General features: G+C 39.1%; 1 protein-coding gene across 2 annotated transcripts in view; it reads right to left on the bottom strand.

Annotated features, from left to right (window-relative positions):
- Positions 1–19,330, bottom strand: part of LOC108003479 (cadherin-related tumor suppressor) — an 80,410-nt gene that overhangs the window by 23,855 nt on the left and 37,225 nt on the right. For both annotated transcript variants that reach the window (XM_062076104.1, XM_062076109.1), the window contains exon 2: positions 663–1,022. In XM_062076104.1, coding sequence (XP_061932088.1) covers positions 663–1,022 — 360 coding nt within the window. The remainder of the gene's footprint in view (positions 1–662; positions 1,023–19,330) is intronic.

The following is a 19,330-nucleotide window of genomic DNA, read 5'->3' as shown; positions in this document are numbered from 1 at the left end:
TAGAATAGCGGACGGCGGGCAGCGAGAACCTTAAAAGAATTCCAGCCATTGCACGTCATAAGGATAATTTTTGCGATTGTCTCCGAGGGATCCTTGGCTATCCTGTGCCTCTTCTCCCTCTCCCCCTCCCCCTCCTCCTGTCGCCACCGCACCCTGTTTCATCTACCTTCGTTAAATGTCTGGCCGCCCTTCTTTGCGTTTTTTATCCCCACGAATTATCGTTTCGGTTTTGGCCAACGTAACGAAGATTACGTAGAGCGGCCACGGGAATGGCAATTGTTGGGATCGATTCCATAATGATCGAATATAATGGTGGAATAACGGGACGCAGGGATCACAATTGATCAAGGTTACAGTAGCATCCCTCGGTATAATTACTGGGGAATCAAGTTGCAACGGGACTCGCGAGAACGAAACCTTCTTTCGAAGAAAAGAAGATAAAGGAATAACATATTTTTTCTTGCCGTATAAAATTTAAATTTCCGCGTAAAAGTTTCACATCGAGGCGAACGTTGATCCACGCTCGATGGAATTAATTGCATTAAAAGGAAAGAAAAGGAAAGAAAAAAAAGAAAGAAAGAAGATTTCCTAATTATAAAGTACGATGTTTGGATAAAAAATTACGGCGAGTCAAAAGGATGATATATGGAAACGAAAGGTACCTGAATGGTTAACGCGATGTCCGTGTGTTGCAATCCATCATCGGCTCGAACTTTCAGGACATATTTTTCTCTGGTCTCTCTGTCAAGGGCCTCCGCGAGTGTCAGTTGTCCCGTGGTCGGGTGAAGCCTGAACTGGCATTGGGCTTCGTCTTGGTCCGCGTCTTGGCTGGCCGGATCAGCGGGACCCGGACAATGATGCGGTACCAGGGTGTAAGTCAAGGTCCCGATGGTATCCGGATCGAACGCTTTCAGGACCGTGACAACGGTGTTGGGTGGCGCCTCCTCGGAGATTTTGAATTTCCAGGTGCCGGTTCCCCAGGTCGGTGCCACGTCATTCTTGTCTAGAACCGTCACGCGAACCTGTAATTAAAAATTTTTGTTCGATCCTAAGAATTGCTCGTAATTACACGCTGTACCCTGGTATAAGGGATAGAGGAGAGTATGATTTTGTATGGGGTTAAGAAGTCGCAACTTCGCCTTGTCACGGATCATTCCTGTTTTAACGGTGGGCACGGGTTAATTAATTGGGATACGAAGATATTATCAGTAAGGAGTTTAATCTAATCGACAAAAAGTGTCTCTCGGATGATTAGATTCGGAAGTGTTAATACGATAAATAAATCGAAAAAATAGAGAGAGAGAGAGAGAGAGAGAGAATGGAAGAGTGAGACTCGTGTCTAGAAGTTTTGTCAGTCGCCAGGATATAATTATGTGCAATCAATATAAATCTACGAGCCGTTGTTGCGACGAAGTCACGGTATGCATGCGAAGAATCGTGAGAAAGTTAGTTTTTCGAACCGACTTGTGCATGTCTCATTTCATTAAATTCTCAGTCACGTCAACGGCCAAGGTTTATGTGACTACCAGAAGCCAGTGTATCGAAACGGCGGTCGAAGGAACAACGGTGGCACTATTGGAAAAGCATCGCTCCACCGGTGGCTACATCTTTTCGATCGATAAACAGTGACTCTGGTGGAATCGTGGAAAAATTTATCGTAGTATTATTAACCGTACGAGACTTTATATTCAACATAGAAACACTTTTGACGTAGTTCGATTCGCGTTGCGCATACCGTGAGAAGAGAGAATATCGCTACCGAAATACCTTTCCTTCTTTCTTCCTTTCTTTTTCTCCCCTTCGAATCTAAATTTTTGCTTTATCATGGGCGAATCATGGAAATGAAATTCCGAGTGACCGATATCTTGCCGTTTTCGTAATATTCTCACGAAGGGGACGCGGTTCATAACTGACGCCTGATCCCAGACGGGACACTGTCGAAGAATACTAAATATGGAAGCGCGTATATGGATGATCTTCGAGCTTATGTAATCCCCGGAATGATGGAACGCATCGATCTTCTTGGTAATTAGTCGGAGTTTGGCCGTCATTGACAAAGTGAGTGCCATCGATTATTGGCCTAAAATGTTTAGCTCCACAACGGATATTTTGAAATGACGAAACAATAGTCGATCGCTGTCTCGCAACAGTCGATTTCGCCCGATTTCAGCGTGACACGCGTATGAATAAATTTGACTTTTTAATTATTTTCCAGTACCGGATCTCTTCTGGCTGCCTTCTTTAAGTAGCTTGAACACGAATACAATTAATCGTTACGACTCCTGGCCCTGTTCGTTTGTCATTAAAATTCAAAGGCGCGACGGACATCGACGTCCTCGTTATTGGCAAAGATCGAAAACACCGATATTCCTTGGTCTACTATCCGCTCTAACGATCCCCTCCCGTGTTCGATGCGAATACGCAGATACACGAAAACCTTAAATTTATGCTAAATCCCGGATCGAATGTGCCTAGACCTCCTCTAGAAAAATCCTGTCGTTAATTATCGTTTCCTATCGACAGCTACGGTTAAAAATCCGAACTTCTTGTTCTTCGAAACAGAATTCCCTTGCACACACGCTTATACAAAGAGTGTACAAGAAAGTGCCAATTATCGATGCGAAATTTATTTTTCGACAAACAGTCGACGATGTGATAACTTCGTATTTCATTGTTCTCACGGTCGATTTGGCCGTTCGAGAGAAATCGAAATCGAGAGAGGTCGAAACAGCGAAATTTTGCGGAAAGGGATATCGGATGTGGATGGTCGGTCGCGTCATCGTCACGATCGGGGAACAAGAAGACGGGGACGGCAACAATAAGCAGACAAATCAGTGCGGTCATATAGCTGTCTCGGATAGAATATTCTCTCTTCTTTGCTGGCCGGTCGCGGAGGAGAGAGGGGCGAGGTATATGGGCGGTAAGAAACGCCCGGAGAGAGCATTCGGAGTGCAAGGAAAGATGGTATCTGCGTCAGCGCGGTCGGGGATCAGCGGATCGGATCGAGTCGCTCAGCGGGGGTTTCTTTGGGTCATGCACGAAGTGAGTCCCATTCTTCTGTTGCCCCCTTCACCCTGCTATGCCCCACGCCCCCTCTCCTTTCTTCTTCTTCTTCTTCTTCTTCTTCTTCTTCCTTGCTTCCTCCACTTCTTCGTCCTCCTCCTCGTTGTCGTCGTCGTCGTCGCCGTGGTAGTCTTCCTTTCTTCTTCGTTTCCTTTCTTTCTCTCACTCTCCCTTTTTCTTCTCTCACACGCTTCTGTCTTTTCTCAGGACTCCTACTCCCTTCGTTCCTCGCGCGAGTCCCTCTCTATGTCCCTCTTTGTTGCTCACCTTCGAGCCAATACCGAACGACGCTTCGTGGTCCTCTTTCCTATATATATATATATATATATATATGTATGTATACCTTCTTTGCCTCGTTGTCCCTTTTATCGAACGGGGTCCTATGGGTTCTCTATGAGGGGTCGAACCACTGACATCGCTCGATTAATAACGTATCTTCGTGGGGGCCCCCATAGACCACGACGACAACGACGAGGACGACGAACGGGCAGGAGGAAAACGATGAGAACGGGGACGAGAAGGTGGACTTTAAAGCCACGGAATTCTGTATATATCCCCATCGGGGACAATAAGATATATATCTATTAATAATTTCCCCCTGTGCCATCTCTCTCTCTCTCTTTCTCTTTTTCCTCTCTCTTTCCGTATGCTTTTTTCGGCGGTGTCTGACGAGATAGAGATATTTAGTAAATGGAGGTGCATTAGCTCGATCGTTTGCGTTCATTCTACTATTTTTATCGAACAAGATTTGGGCTCTTGTATACACATATACGACGAATTCCTTAACCGGCTAGCTTTTGCCGGGACAGCCACGCCGGCGTATCATTTTTTTTTTTTGGACCTTCTAAAAGCCTTCCAGTTCCAGACCGAGAGACAATTGTTCGCAGATATGTGTTCGCAAATAAACCGCGTACGTTCTCTATGTGCAGGGATAAGTTTTCAAATGGAGGACAAAATACATATTCGAGACAGTCTATATTTAATAACTACTTTATCCTCCGTTGGTATGTAAGAAAATAAGAGACGATTATCTTTTGCGGGTAAATGATAAAGAAAACTTTCTTTTCCGTTTTTCCAAATATAATAACCTAGAATTTTTATAATAAAATTTCGAATTTACAAACATTCTGAATACCTTTAAGATTTTTTCCAATATCAACGACAAGCTACATCTCGACAATTATCCGATAGTTTTCAACTTCTCTTTTCTTGACACGTAAAGTCCACGCATATTCGCGAACTTTCGGGCCACGTTTCCCGGTGTGGACGAGGCTTTACTCGAACAAATTTCGAAGTAGTAACAGCTTTTACGCCAAAGTATAGAAGTTGAAACCGCAGAAAGAGAAGAACAAGAGTTCAGCCGGAGTGTTTCTCGTATAGAAATACATATGGCGTTCGTGGTTGTTTAGCGAACGATGTCCCTATACGAGTCACACAACCCATGAGACTTCTCCGTTGGGTTAATAACGATTCTTCGAATGGATTCCCATAGGGTACGGGTAAGTTAAAGGGTAGACTGTAATTCCGTCTAGCGGCTGGAGACAATAAGATATATATCTACGGTTCTTACGACTAATAGCTTTGTTTTCTCTCGAGTGGCACGACACCGAACGGTCCATCCGTAAACGGGCTTCACTTCACCGTAGATATGTCTACGTCAAAGCAGCCTCGCCGATGAATACTCGCGCTTACGTTCGAGTTAACTTGTCTTTCGATCATTTATAACTTTCTGTCGCGCCGAATGCAAACCTTTGCGCCCCCTTGTAGGGCACGCGGTGTCACGTGAAATATGCTGGAAAAATAATCCGAAAAAAGAAAGAAAGGACTCTTCTCGCCGCCATAAGACGAGTAAACATAAATTAAAGAGCGACGTTTCATAAATAATCGGTCGAAGGAAATGGGAAATATTGAAGAAGAATTCGATTTGTTAAATTCTCGATCTTAATTAGAAACCTACAATTGAATTCAATAATAATTTTGTCATCGTTGTTCTTCTCGAAAAAGAAGATGGAAAGAGTTGAAGAAGAAAAAAAAAAGAAAAAGAAAAAGAATTTGCAACTCGAAGTTAAAAGTTAAGAATTAAACGGATGATCACCGATACCCCCTGTCCTTGATCTTGCTTCGTTCAATATTTCACGCGAGACCCGTAAGATTTTTGCCCGTAATTTTCCGAGGATGAAATTAAACCGAGGCGAGGTTGTGTTGGGGCGGTCGAGTGTAATAAAATACAACGATCATCGGCGGACAACAACGTAACGCGTATTAATGAGCATTCTTTATGCACGGACGGGTCCAGATCGCGGCAGCTTCTCTTATGTAACCGTCCGCGCAACCAGTTACACACTTGGTCCGCGTTGTAAGTATGTATCTTTATTACGAGTGATATGTTGGTCGGCGTATGCGCGCGGGCACAACCGCGGGCTTTTCGCATACTGCGAGCGAACATCATGAAAGGAATTCTACGCGAAACCCCTGCGTAACTGTATATACATATATAAGATTCAAGATATATCGAGTTACCGTACGATTAACTCGTGAGTGGTGACGTTAAATTCTCCCGCGACACTCTCCGCTCTCTGATAAACATACTAATTTATGGGCGGACAGGTCAGCGTATAGTAAATGTATTAAATTAGGAAATTCAAGTAGCCCTAACCAGTTGTTCTTTACGCACAAGATACATCTAATTTTAGGATATGATCTTTTCTCGAGGAGTATTATTTCAACCATTCTTTCCCTTCTTTTCCACTAACCGATTATTAAATACGACTTTTTTTAATTATAAGAACCATTAATAATTTTATGATCTGATTGTAATTTTTCCGCGGTTGGCATTTACAACGTTTGTCACAATTTATATACACGATGAATGAATTTTATTGGAAAAAATTCAAATTTATTAAGTAAAATACAGAAATTGATAAGAGGTTTCCTTTTACGTGAATTATATTGAATTAGCAATATATTTAAACTTGATTTACAAAAAATTTGTAATCATATTGCATACGAAAATAGTTTTTTATTATATTAAAGCGCGGATAAATTTGAAAATTTGGAAATTTTTCTGTAAAACTAATAAATTTTTCTTTAAAATAAATTTAATTCTTTGAATCCAAATTATCATAATAAATAGAAATATATTTATTACGAATTTTTCTATTATTAATTTAAAATCGAAATACAATGATAAACTATTGTATCAGAAGGAATATATAATCTCTAAGAGTTTAATTCGAAAAGTAATCTGAATTAAATTTTATATCAAGGAATTAAGTTCATTATATAATAAATGTTAATTTTTCTACGAATTAAAAATTATATAATAAATAGGAGCAACTTACGAGAGAATACTGATTTTGATTTAGACATTAAGCAAAAAATATGAAATATATAATGAAAAATATGAAATAGATTTCATATAATTCGAAATAAATCATAATTATAAAATAAGACTATATTAAAAACAAAGGAGAATGAAAATTGAGAGTTTAATTTTCTTTATAAATCTAATTTTAAAATGATCCGTTGCACGTACAGTATATTCACGATGAATGATGGAATGATCATTTTTTCCCCGCATCCTGTTTTATTACATATCTCATCTGGCATGCTCACACGAATCACGAATTTTAAGATTTTGACTCGAAAGATGAGACAGAAATGAAAAAAATTTAACAATCGATCAACACCGGCGAGAACAATGAAAATATTATTTGAAAAATCATTAGAAATTAACATGGAAATTATAGAGGAAAAAAAGGATGATTTCTCTTTGTGTGCGTGACATGCGCATCCCGTGTTTTTTCTCCTCTATTGAGGGATGCAATTAAAACCGAAAGGTGAATAAAAGGGGATAGAAAAAAAAAGAGAAAAGGAAAGTAATATAGAAAAACAAGACAGAGAGAGAGAGAGAGAGAGAAAAAACGAGGCAGGTATCGAACATCGATGGCAAAGAGAAGCCATCCAAGTTTCTACTGCGGTCACTAGCTTTCTGCAACAGGCTGGCTCGCTTTACTTTTCTCTACCTCGTCGTTACTCCCCTAGAAGAAAGAGAGGCATCTTTCGTATCGCCGACTTTCGCCCGATGGGCCAAGAAGACAGGCAAAAGATATTGAATTTATACCGACCCGAGACTGATGCAAGATGTCGCAGACCGCAGCTTGCGGGTTAAGTGTCTGTTACAAGAAGAATATTTCACGGAAAATATTTCACGAAGGCCACGAGGGAATTGGTAGTTTGCCTCCTCCCTTCCATTGTTTTTTTTTTATTAAATTTTTCTTTCAATCCGTTCGATCGTATCGAAAGAAAATATATCGTTTTGTTCGATTTTTTTTTTTATCTTATCTCACATTGGCATCTTATGATTAATATTGCAATCTAATAGCTTCCAAACAAATTCGTTTGAAAAATCGTTTTCGCATTAGAGAATTGTATTTAACTATATATAACCTGAGATACTGTGAATAGTACCGTTAGATTTAAGCTAAAGGTAAAGGTATACAGGTATAAACTATTTATTTATTGCGAGTTCAATGCATCTATTGATACGATCATTGCTGCGAAATGATAGTTTGCGAGGTAAATTAGCAAAATGTAGATTGTTAAGATACCGTTATACCGAGCACAATGGTTTCTTCTTTTTCGTTTATCTTTAATAATCTAATAATTATATAAGGTGTTTCATTTTCAACTGGATACATTCAAATATCTCTCGAGAGAATTAAAATTATCAAAAAGATATTTTAAGAAAAATTGGCTCTATAATTTAATAGGGGATAATCTTTGTTGGTGGATGTATAAAAATAAAATTAATGCATATATTTTAATCGAAAGTGGTGACCAATAAAAAAAATGTATGCGTCTTGTTTCTCTATTTGATAATTCTTCTCAATCAATCTTAAATTTTTTATTTAATTATCTCTATATTATTTGATTATCTCTATAATCAATAATTTTTCGACATAAATGAATTAATATTCTTTTTTCATATTCTAATGTCCAAATAAATCGAATAATGCATTTAAAATTATATGGTTACGTTTAAGAGATGAAGTTAACCTTGAAATCTTCGTCACTGTTCGATCTATAAAAAAATTTTTTTATAAAATATTTTTATATATCCTTCTTTGAAGCGAATTTTAAATTATTTTTTTTTAAGAACATTAATCGTGACATAAATTTAAGTTTAATCTTTCGAGATATTTGTATTAAATGGAAAACAGCCATGTATATAGAGTAGGATTAAGATGGTAAGCAAGATGACGAATATCGTCTTTTTCTTTCTTTTAGATATTAATATACGCGTCAACTTTTTTCTGTTGTGTCATCTTCGTATAAGATAATATAATTTAGCCCGATAAAATAGAATAGATTAATATTGCTTTAAAATGAATTCGATATTTCAATTTCAATTTCGACGTAATACAGGATGTTAATATGCGTGACATCCTTGGAAGATCCATATTCTAGAGCAATCTTTGTCGAAATAAACATTAAAGTTGATACATGAAAAATAATAATTGAATCTTATTCATTAAATTATAAGCAATTTAGAATTTTTAAGTTCGATGCAATTTCTTTTTTCGCGTTAGATGAAATAGGAACGTGAGAGTGCGGTGATGATGCAAGACAGATGCAGGTTCACTCCATTACGTCTCGCTTCGTTGTTAAAACTTCAATTACTTATAACTTAATAAATAAATAACTTAATCGACATTTTGGCCAATTTTTGTGTTTGTTTTGGCCTCTAGAATTACTACCATCCGAAAGTGGTCCACGAATATATCAACACTCTGCATATCCTCATAACCTAAATGATCATCATAACCATATATAAGATGGCGGGAATAAGATTAAGTTATCTTGCCATAATGATTTGCTTTGTAATTTGTATATTTTATAATTATATTCTATAATATCATGAAATTATATCAAAATATCAAACTGGATCATCAGAGTTTAATCACAAAATGTATATTATATACAATACGTATTATAATTAACAGTTTCTTCTTCAGAAGACTGAAAAAAAATAAATGGTCAAACTGGCGTGATTTTTGCATCAAATAGAATTGATTTGTTCACATGTTAACATTGTATTTATTAAAATAAAATAATTATCTTATCCCATCTAAATAATACGCATTTATTCAGAAGTTAATTCTTCTTAACTTTGTACTATTAAATTATAAAATTATTTACATATTTATATAAAATGGTAAGATATTGTCTCTCTGTATATAAGAAATAAGAAAGTTATACTTCGATTTTCCCTATGCAACAAAGGACAAAGAAGAATATTCCTGAAATCCACATATTTGTTCCAAATGTTCAAAAGCGTAAATATCCTAATAAATAAGGTTACTTTCCATTCATTTCAGAAATATATTTCTAGAATAACAACCAAAGAATATTTTCCTTCGAAGAAACATATAACGTACACGACAAATCCGAATTTAGCGATGCTTATTTCTTTCTCACTCTATCTCGATATCTCTCAGGACAGAGAGAGAGAGAGAGAAAGAGAGAAAGATGAAAAAGAGAAACGTCGGTTAGGCAGGTGTTCTTTGTGCGAGATCCGTCAGAGCGTCGTGATGGATCATCCTTTTCAAAATCCTTGGTCGATTCTTATTTTTATTTCGTGTCTTCGCAGAATTCGTTAAAATTATATTACAATACTGCTCAAACGAAGAGTAATGAATATCGTTGCCCCGTAACGATAAATGCGCGTCACGATGATCACGAAACGTTAAAAAGAGTAAAAGAAGTAGAAATAAAAATCACAAGAAGCAAGAATGAATAAAAATTTTTCTCCCGAGATCGAGGTGGCGAGTAAAAAATTCAGATCTCCGTTTCTCTGACATTTTGATTTTCACGTTATTATTCATTATTAAATACTCGGGATAAATAAAGCGATCATCTTCCCGATTCGTTCGATGTTAAAATATGGGCGAGAACAAATTAGCGGATTCATTCGAGGAACCAATGCTCTTTTTTCTCGCCGAATTCAGACGGATTGGAGGTGAGAAAAGGAGAGGAAGAATAGGTGAAGAAAGTGGGAAAAAGGAAGGAGCGATCTCTCCTCCGCGTAACGGAGGGAAGAATGAAAGAAAGAAGGATGATGAGAGCGAAGGGGAAGATGAAAGGGGAGGGGAGTAACGGCGATGAGAATGGCGAAAAAAAGGTGGCGCAAGGTAAAGTGGTGTGACGTGCGTGGAAGTAAAATAACGAGAGAAAAAGAGATAAGGGGAAAAGAGATGACGAGGTGGAGATTGTCTGCCGAAGGAACCTCTAACAACCTATGATCACGTTATTAATTGAAAGAGGACCGCCGATGCTACCGGTTACGCCACCGACATTACGTGCCGTCTTATGGCCATGCGGCACCGGCACGGGCCCATTTTTTAACGAAAACATTTTCGTCGATACATAAAATTCGAACGAACTGCCACCGACTCTGTAAACTCTCCCGTGGTAGTGAATAACCAGAGAGAGTCTGAGTTACGTTATCCCACTTTTCCCGGTGTCGCGGCTCGTTTTTAATTAACACCCATCGCGTGAAACGCTAATTATCATTAAAAAAGTAATTTTTCAATCCCAAGTTTCGATATGGATCGAAACGTTTTTCCAACGACTTTCTTCTTTTTTCTCTCTCTAAAGAACTGGTCGATTTATTTTAATCGTCGCGACCGCGAGACAGCGTCGGTAACCGCACGATTCCGCGCGATTTGCCTCTTAATCTGGTCTGAATGGCAGCTCTGCTTCGTTCGATTGGCTTAATTTCCTCGATTTCGTGGTCGTCGCCCGATGTGTCAGCCCGATGATCGACATCGGGATCGGTCGATGCGCCGATGGAATAAAGCGACGATAAATCGCGAGGAGGAGGAGGAAACTGGAGGGGGAGGAGGAGGAGGAGGAGATTGCGAGAAGCGCACGGGTTCTTTGGCCGGGTGGGCTCGTCGATATCGCTCGTCCGTGCTTCCACGGAAAGAAAGTCGCGTCAATTATACGGGGACGTGGCTTATGGCCAGTTGGTACGTGTCTCTCTTTTCGTAGTTTGTCGCGTATAGGTGTACTTATGCGGTATATGACATACACGCGGTTCGTGCGAACGAAAGAGAAAGAGTGCCATTCCGCACAAAGGGTTGCAAGCCTCTTTTTTTCTCATTTTTTTCTTTTTCTTTATTTCAAATTCCCCTCTCCTCTTCTCTCCCCCACCCCTTCCCTTCATTAGTCATTTCTCTCTCTCTCTCCTTCCTCCTTTCCTTCCCGCATACCTCCCTCCTTCCCTCAAGATCCTTTTATCATTCCACCTTTCTTTCTTCTTGCGGGCTCGTTCTGTCGCACACGTACTGCGGGCACGCTCGCGCGCGTACTCAAGAGATCTCTCCTTGTCGCTAAAGGAGTGTGAGAGAGATTCGAGGAGAAAGAAGCGAGGCGGGAGGGCGATGGAAGAGAGTAAAAAGAACGCGCCGGTCGAACAACTCTTGCACGACAGTCACGAGTGTAGGTACGTATGCGTATATGAACGTGCAGGCGCGTAGAACACGTTCCTCTCCCCCAGAGGGGAAAGGGTAGTAGTTATCGGAAAAATGCCCGGTATGCGAGCTGTCACTTTTTCGTTAGCGGCCGTATCTTTTTTCGAGCCCCCTCCGTTTTTGGAGCACGCAGCCACGCAGCGTGGATCGCGTTTTTTCCCCCCTTCGTGCCCCCCCTCCCTCTTTTCCGTTCAACTACATACGGAATACGCCCCCTTATCGGCTCGTTGCGTTACATTTCGTATGGAACATTTTCGCATAAGGTTAAGGTAAAATCGTAAAGTTCGCGATTGGTTTCGGTGTTGGTGTAGGGGGCAAGCGTCGTTTCGAATCGAGGCGTTCCTCTCGCCTCTTGAATTTTCAAAGGGAAAGAGAGAGCGTGAAACTTTGAAACACGATCCGCGACTGTATTGTTCTCGTCGTCTAATAAGTCTCGCCGCGAGACGATCGTCGTCGTCGTCGTCGTCGTCGTCGTCGTCGTCGTTGTCGTCTTGCTCGATGCCGAGCGGTTTCGCGGCTACGCCCTTGTAATACATATAGCATGTATATATAATATATACATATATGTATATATATATATATATATATATGTATACATATATGTATACATATATATATATATATATACACATATATCGGCCGCTACGTTTCTCGCATTCGGCCGGAGGCTGTGGGCTGCGCGATAATGCACCGACATGCACATTCCTCGATTTTCTGCGTCTCCAATAACGTGGGTAGCCAGCCTTATATTTGCGCCCGCGACCCGCCGCCACGTGTCCCGCCACGACCCTCCCTGCGCGAGCTTTGCTCGGCCTATACCCGATATCCGTTCCCTCGCCTCGCGATTTATAGTTTATCCAATTTTTCTACTTTCTTACCGTTCATTTCGTTTCATAGATCTTTCCACGGCGGCACGGTCGTACACGCACGCACGCGCACACGCGCATGCGCATACACACGCGCTTTATCTTTCTCCGGATCGAGAATATCGGGACAATAATTCCGATCGGTCTCGCGATCGTTCGTTCCTCGAACTGCGTTACCGACGGCCGTTAACGCGATCGAATCCCCTTCGCTCGCATTTGGCAAATCGTTGGCCGATTACGCGATACGATTTGATCGGGATCAAATGTCTCTTATACAGCCTCTTGTATGGTTATCGAAACGGCGTTATTATCGTCATTCCGTATCTCGCGAGCAAACCTTGACCATAAACAACCAACGAATTCACGACACGTATATAATATATTCATGGGCCATGAGTTAAAAAAGTTCACGCTCGATTCGATATGCGTATTAACGGGCATAAATTGTTCTAAAAGGTTAATTGAAATTCCGGGAAATACGGTGGATAATTCGGCACGCGGGGTATCGTATATAAGATATCGCGCATATTATATCGCCAACCGTTCCATTTCGATTGCGCAATATTCGTACGCCTATATAACCACTTCTCTCAAGCTCGATCTCTCTCTCTCTCTTCCTTTCTACGTCAATACGGCACGCATGATAATCCCGGAATTTCTTTCCCTTTACACGCGCTATATTTAGAACAGCGACGCACTAGAATAGAACACATAGAGTTTTCGCCTTCTGTTTCATTACTCCGTATCTCCGTATCTTGGATTTAAAGATATTAAACTTGTAGGATCAAGTCACGAGTTTTCGCATCAGTAGATGAGGCATGAAGCGAGGAATAACGAGGATCGGGGATTTTCGAAATTATGCATGCTTTGGTAAGATTGTTATTGAATGGGTTCATGATTCTGAACCTTTCTCTCTCTCTCTCTCTCTCTCTCTCTCGGCGCGTGTTCCGGAGATTAATGCCTGCTATCGGTTACCAACAATTTGGGCGAAGAAATCCGCCAACTTTCTCAAGATGATGCAACGCGAAATCGTTGTCGCGTTGTCTATCATTACGTTTTCATAAGTACCATTTCCATGCCATACTTGGTTAACCGAATAATTAGGTATATACGCTCGCTTACTGCGATTACGAGTTCGATCTCGTTAATACACATAGTATCTACATATTATGGAGAAATTTCCTTCGAAATTTCTTTCGACAATGTTACAAAGAGCGCATAAATCATCCTCAAAGTGTACAATGTTTCGATCAATAGAAAAAAAAAATAATAAAAATTCAAATGTGGATATAATTTATAATTAAACTGTTATATAATAAAATTTTAGCAAATTTTAATATTATCTACTATTACAGATGAATTTATTATTTTATTGTTCAAAGTGAAACTAGAAATAAATTGTAAATTTTAGTACATGATTTCAAACATTAATGGAATATTGTTAATTTAACTTTTATTAATTAAATTTAATATTGTGTATATTTTTTTTAAAACTGGTAAATGCATTAAAGTTTATAGTCAAAAAGTACTTAATTTCAAATAGGAAGGATGCAGGAAATAGATGAAATTGTTATTAACATTCCTCATTCGTGTGTTTCATGAAGCGATAAAATATTTATATATTTTAAGTACTCGTCTTAAGTACTAATCTTAAGTACTACGTAAGTCAGTCAATAAGTAAGTTATATATAAAAATATATAAATCTCTGTATTTTTTTTTTTATCTGGAGTATTTTTTCCATGTATCTGTACGGCTGGGTATTAACTCATTGATAAGGTAACTAATTAAAAATTTCGAAAATTTACTTTAAATAATTACTTATTAAAATAATCGAATAATAACATTTATTCGTAGTTATTACATAGTCGTTTTGAACAATAAATTATTGAAGTAATTTATTGAAGCAACTTTATTCGTAATTACAACTATTAAATTTTATCCATCAGTGGAGACTACTGTTCAGTATCGATCAACGATGATTTTTTAATACTTCTGATAATAATAAACGAATATAAAATATTGTATCGTATTATATTTAAAAAGAAAGTATTAAAATCTGATGGGAAAAGTGAAAAGTTGCTCAATAGTGTAAACTAGTCGGTATTGGACTCTTTAGCTGTATTAATTTAATGAGAATTACTAAATAATCTTTTGCCCATAAAAATCGGATAACAGCAGTTTTGAACTTGAATACATTTGTTATATAACATAATTTATATTTATTACATTACGAAGTATACGATTGACTAACGCAATCTTCAAACTTATTATTCATCAACTAATACCGCTTCCATAACCATATATGTATATAGCTAGTAAAGATATATCTCTTTGAAAACAAAAGTTAGAAAGGGTTATAATCTACCTATTGATTGACTTATGTATTATTATTAATATTTATTATATTATTAATTTAAATATCCAATCCATCTTTTCCAATTATGGTTTTACGGTAATTTCTTCTAGATATCTTTAATTTTATTGTTAATTTTATTGTTAGAACAATAGATAAAAGCGATAAACATATACATATTGTATTGAAAAATTTCGAATATAAGTATATATTTTTTTCTTGAACATCCATCAAAATACCACGAAGCGAAAGACGTGATAAAAGGCTAGCTGATCCGTTTACACGGACAGAGGCTTTTCCAAAATTTTTCATAATCGATTTATTATCTTATTGAGATCAAAGAAAAGCGTTGACGAGAAAAAGTTTGTCTTTACGACTCAATTAAAATTGATTAAAATTTCGCGAAACAAGCGTAAGAAAAATTCGAGGAAATCATAAAGAAGGAAACTAATAAAAAGATTTAAAATATTATCGAAATATATAAATGATTAACCTGGTAATTGATTAAATTTTAAAATTTATATTATGGCCTTACGTATCGAATTAGAAGATGCATTATTTAAGACTGTACTTGAAACAAATTTAAATATTCAAAAAATATGATATTCAGAAATTATATATTATATATATTTTTAAAATATATGTCAAATTATATAAAATATTTGCGAAATCCTGATAATCTTATTACATATATTTATCTATCATAAAATTTACTTTATAATATGAAAATAATTTTGTCATATCTTTCTATACAATTTATATATATATATATATAATCCAAAATTTTTTTTTAATTTTTAATATTATATAGTAACCAGAATGCGATTAAATTTGTTTATTATATTTAACTATCATAGAAATGAAATCAATGTTTGAAAAGGTAAATAGACTAATTATTTTATTCGAATAATTTATCATTAATAATAGATATATTATTCATCGATTAAAAAAAGTATATTTTTTATTGGAAATCTATCGTTCGATATAATAAGTTGAATTTGATGGATTTATTATTATTATTATTATTTAATTTAAATCTCAAGATCTCTCAATAATTATAATTGTCGAAGTCATTTTATCGAAATACTATTTATATTTATATTTTTTTAATTTTCCAGTTATTCCCAGTATCAAGAATATCAAAACTCATACTATATCGATAATTTATATTTAAATTATGCAATTATCCAATGCTGAAAAATGATAAATGATAAAAATGATACATAAATATATAATGATAAGTCTACAGATTGGAATAAAACTGACAAACTTTCGAACAATAATAATTTTAAATAGATTTCATCGGCATAGATCGAACGATAAATATTCCAATTACAGAACAGGGAGACCGTATACGAGATCAGGCGCTAAAGCTTTCTTTTCTATAAAGTCGCCCTGAAAAAAAATTGTTCCAAATTTCTCAAATATCGCGATTATTTGTCACGATTCCCATAAAAAGGGAATTCGTAATTTCACCGTCGGTTCACCAACTGCACGATGAACGAAAAGGAGGACGAGTCGAGGAGGAAGAGGGGAGGGAAGAAGGAGAGGGATGGAAGAAGAGACAAAAGAGAAGACGAGCCCGTAGTGCGTGGTCGAGGGCCGGCAGACGAGGACGCCGAGAGGCGAAGGAGCGGAGAAGGCAGAGGACAAGGATGTAAATCATAATATGTAAATCCGTGTGATTTCGTTTGACTCAGGCTGGCTCGAATGACCGGCGCTCCGAACTGATGGCCACTTGGCGAGGAACTCGAAAAGGCATTTCAAGACTCGCGCCTCTTTCGGTTCGTTGCATCTCCTTCTTTTATCAACCGGCATCTTTCCTCTCTCCTTCTCCCCTCCCTTTGGTGTCTGCGCGTCTTTTCGTCGATTTTCTTCCCTCGGTGTTGCTGCCGTGTGCTCGTCGCGGAGGCGAAGTCGCCCGTTGGTCGAAGGTTCTCGCGAAACCTCGAAAAACGTGTCGAGGAAACCGTGAAGCGTCGTAAATAATCGCGTTTGGGTTTCTTCGCGGTCTCCCTTTTCCTTCATCTTCTTCGCGTACCGTGTCCAGTCCCGAGAGGACAATAAGTCTGCGCATATACATATGCATTCGAGGATTTTTGTCTCTACGGTGTGAACTGTGACTTGATAATTACCGATAATGACGATTTTTTAGCATCATTCGTTCTTCTTTCTTTACACGTCTCTGAAATCTCTATTTATTTCTCCCTTGTACTTATTCACAATTATTATCATTTATATGGAGCCGATTATTTAGAATTGTTGCGTTATAAGGAACTGTACATCTTTCGTATATAATATAATTTTTAATCATAATTATACATCGTTGTTCGATTTCGCTCGTTATAATCGTTGACTGGATGCAGCGCCACAGTGGTTACGCAGCTAGAGGGGCTTCGAATACTTGTACGGACTCGTACGTAGCTCGTAGCCAACACGTAGCTACCTACCATAGTCAAGGACAAGATGTAATATGGAATCGAATTCCGTGGAAACGGGAATGAAAAAATTGTGGATAATCGATCGGCATGGCTCATTGAAAAGTAACGCAGCGAGCACAACACGGGGTGGAACACCACCGTGGCGAAATTGAAGCGTATCTCGATCGTAGGCGGAACGATTCGTTGGTAGTGTTTCGTAGGCGGGCGAGGCGGAATAAATACAATTCCCTTTCATTCATGAGGAATTTAAGCGGTTCCCTTAACCGCGGGCTGTTGTTCCCTCTTTACGAATTACGAGGGGAAACAACACGCGACCGCGAGACGATCAGAAGAGGAGAGAGAGAGAGAGAGAGAAACAGGGAAAAGGAGAAAAAAAGAAGAAAGGAAAAGAAAATCGAAAGATCCGGGGAGGGGGGAATGCGGCGATCGTACGACCTTGATCGAGCGATTTACCAAGGCCCAGGATGGCGAAATTTCGATGGTGAGCAGATGCGATATCGCACGCGAAAGAAGAGGGTAACCCCCGAGGTGGGTACTGTTATACTCTCGTGCGAAATGTTGGACAGACAGAGAGGGAGCGAGGGAACCAGCAACGCTAAATGCAACAGTAACGGCGGGTACCGGTAGTGGCCGGTAGCAGGGAAGTAAGAAAAAACAACAAGCATCCGTGGCTGTGTGGCATCGTACGTAAGGAAAGATTATTCACAAAGTTATAATCACCGGCGGCCGCTGGTCTAAAGAGTCACGTACGAAATGCGGCACACGAAATTCAGGCTGTCAGCCAGCAAGATGCATAATTAAATGTTGGCTGTCGAGGGTGAGGCGAGGAGTGGAAATGGCGCGAACGGGCACGGACTCGGGTGCGGGCGCGAGACCCGGATAACACACATAGGGCGGAGGGAGGGAAAGGTGAAGGAGGAGGGAAAGGAAGCGAAAAAGAAGAAGAAGAAGAAAAAGAAGAAGAAGAAGAGGAAGAAGAAGAAGCAGAGAAAGAGAGTTGTTGCACGAACTCGCGTGTCGCTCATAGCCAACGGCTCGCATAGTCAAAGGCAATATAAAAGCTATAGAGTGTGGAATTCAGCCTCTCTCAGCTTGAGACCCGAGGTCTGGACTTGACTTGCTTCTTCGACTCGATTCTCGAGACTCTCTCGAGAGTCTCGTTCCCGGTTGATGGTGGAACGAAGCATTCTGGTTCCCGTCATGCTAGCCGTAGGCTTCGTGCGGCTCTTTCGCTTCGCATGCTTGAAAGTCGGTTCACAAGGCGAGTGGTTCAACCGGAGAGAGAGACTTCGGCCGCGTCGCGGCCGGACAGGAGGGATCTCCTCTGTTCGGTCGGCAGGTTCGGGTTCGTTTTAAATTGATCGACGACCCACCGTCCACCGTATCGTCAAAAAATATCGAGATTTAAAGTGGACGAATAGATTACGATGGAATGTATCGCGCACCGCAATCCTTCAAAGAATTTTAACCATTTCTCTCTCCTCCCTCTTTTCTTCTTCTTACTTTCTTTCCCTTCTACTTTTTACTACGTTCCTCTTTTTTTTCTCCCCCCCTCCCTCTTCTTCAACCTTCGTCTTTCCTCCCCTTTACGACGATATCGACGACGTATCTGTTCCCCGTGCCCGATCACCGCGGACACGTTTAATTCCCCGCCGCGCTTCTTTCTCTTTATTTTCCATCCGGGGTAGAATTTGATGTTTCTGTTTCTTTCATTTTATCGTGGCAGCATTAAGTAAAGCCGTTTGTTCGTGGAATTTATTGAAATGCGAGAATGCGACCGATTATCGATACCTGTCCACCGGCTAAATTATTCTTATCCCGAGAGATAAACTCGGGCGGAGGAAATTGGATGTCCGCTCCTTCTTATCGAATATCGATCAACCGGCTCTGAACTGAAATTTCTCCCGGGTGGGTGAAGAGCGTGAAGAGATAGAGATAGGTGGCGTTGGTAAGTGCGTGTAATAGAAGAGAGCGCGAGAGAAGGGGCGCGATTACTAATCCAGAGGCGGGGCAGGATGGTCGGGGGGGAAAAAATTACGACTTTTCCGTGGCGCCACTTTCTAAACCGC

This window comes from Apis cerana, linkage group LG1, assembly GCF_029169275.1.
Source record: "Apis cerana isolate GH-2021 linkage group LG1, AcerK_1.0, whole genome shotgun sequence".
In the NCBI taxonomy this organism is placed as follows: domain Eukaryota; kingdom Metazoa; phylum Arthropoda; class Insecta; order Hymenoptera; family Apidae; genus Apis; species Apis cerana.
Note: the sequence above shows the minus strand (reverse complement) of the source record. Positions and strands in the feature narration are given on the sequence as shown.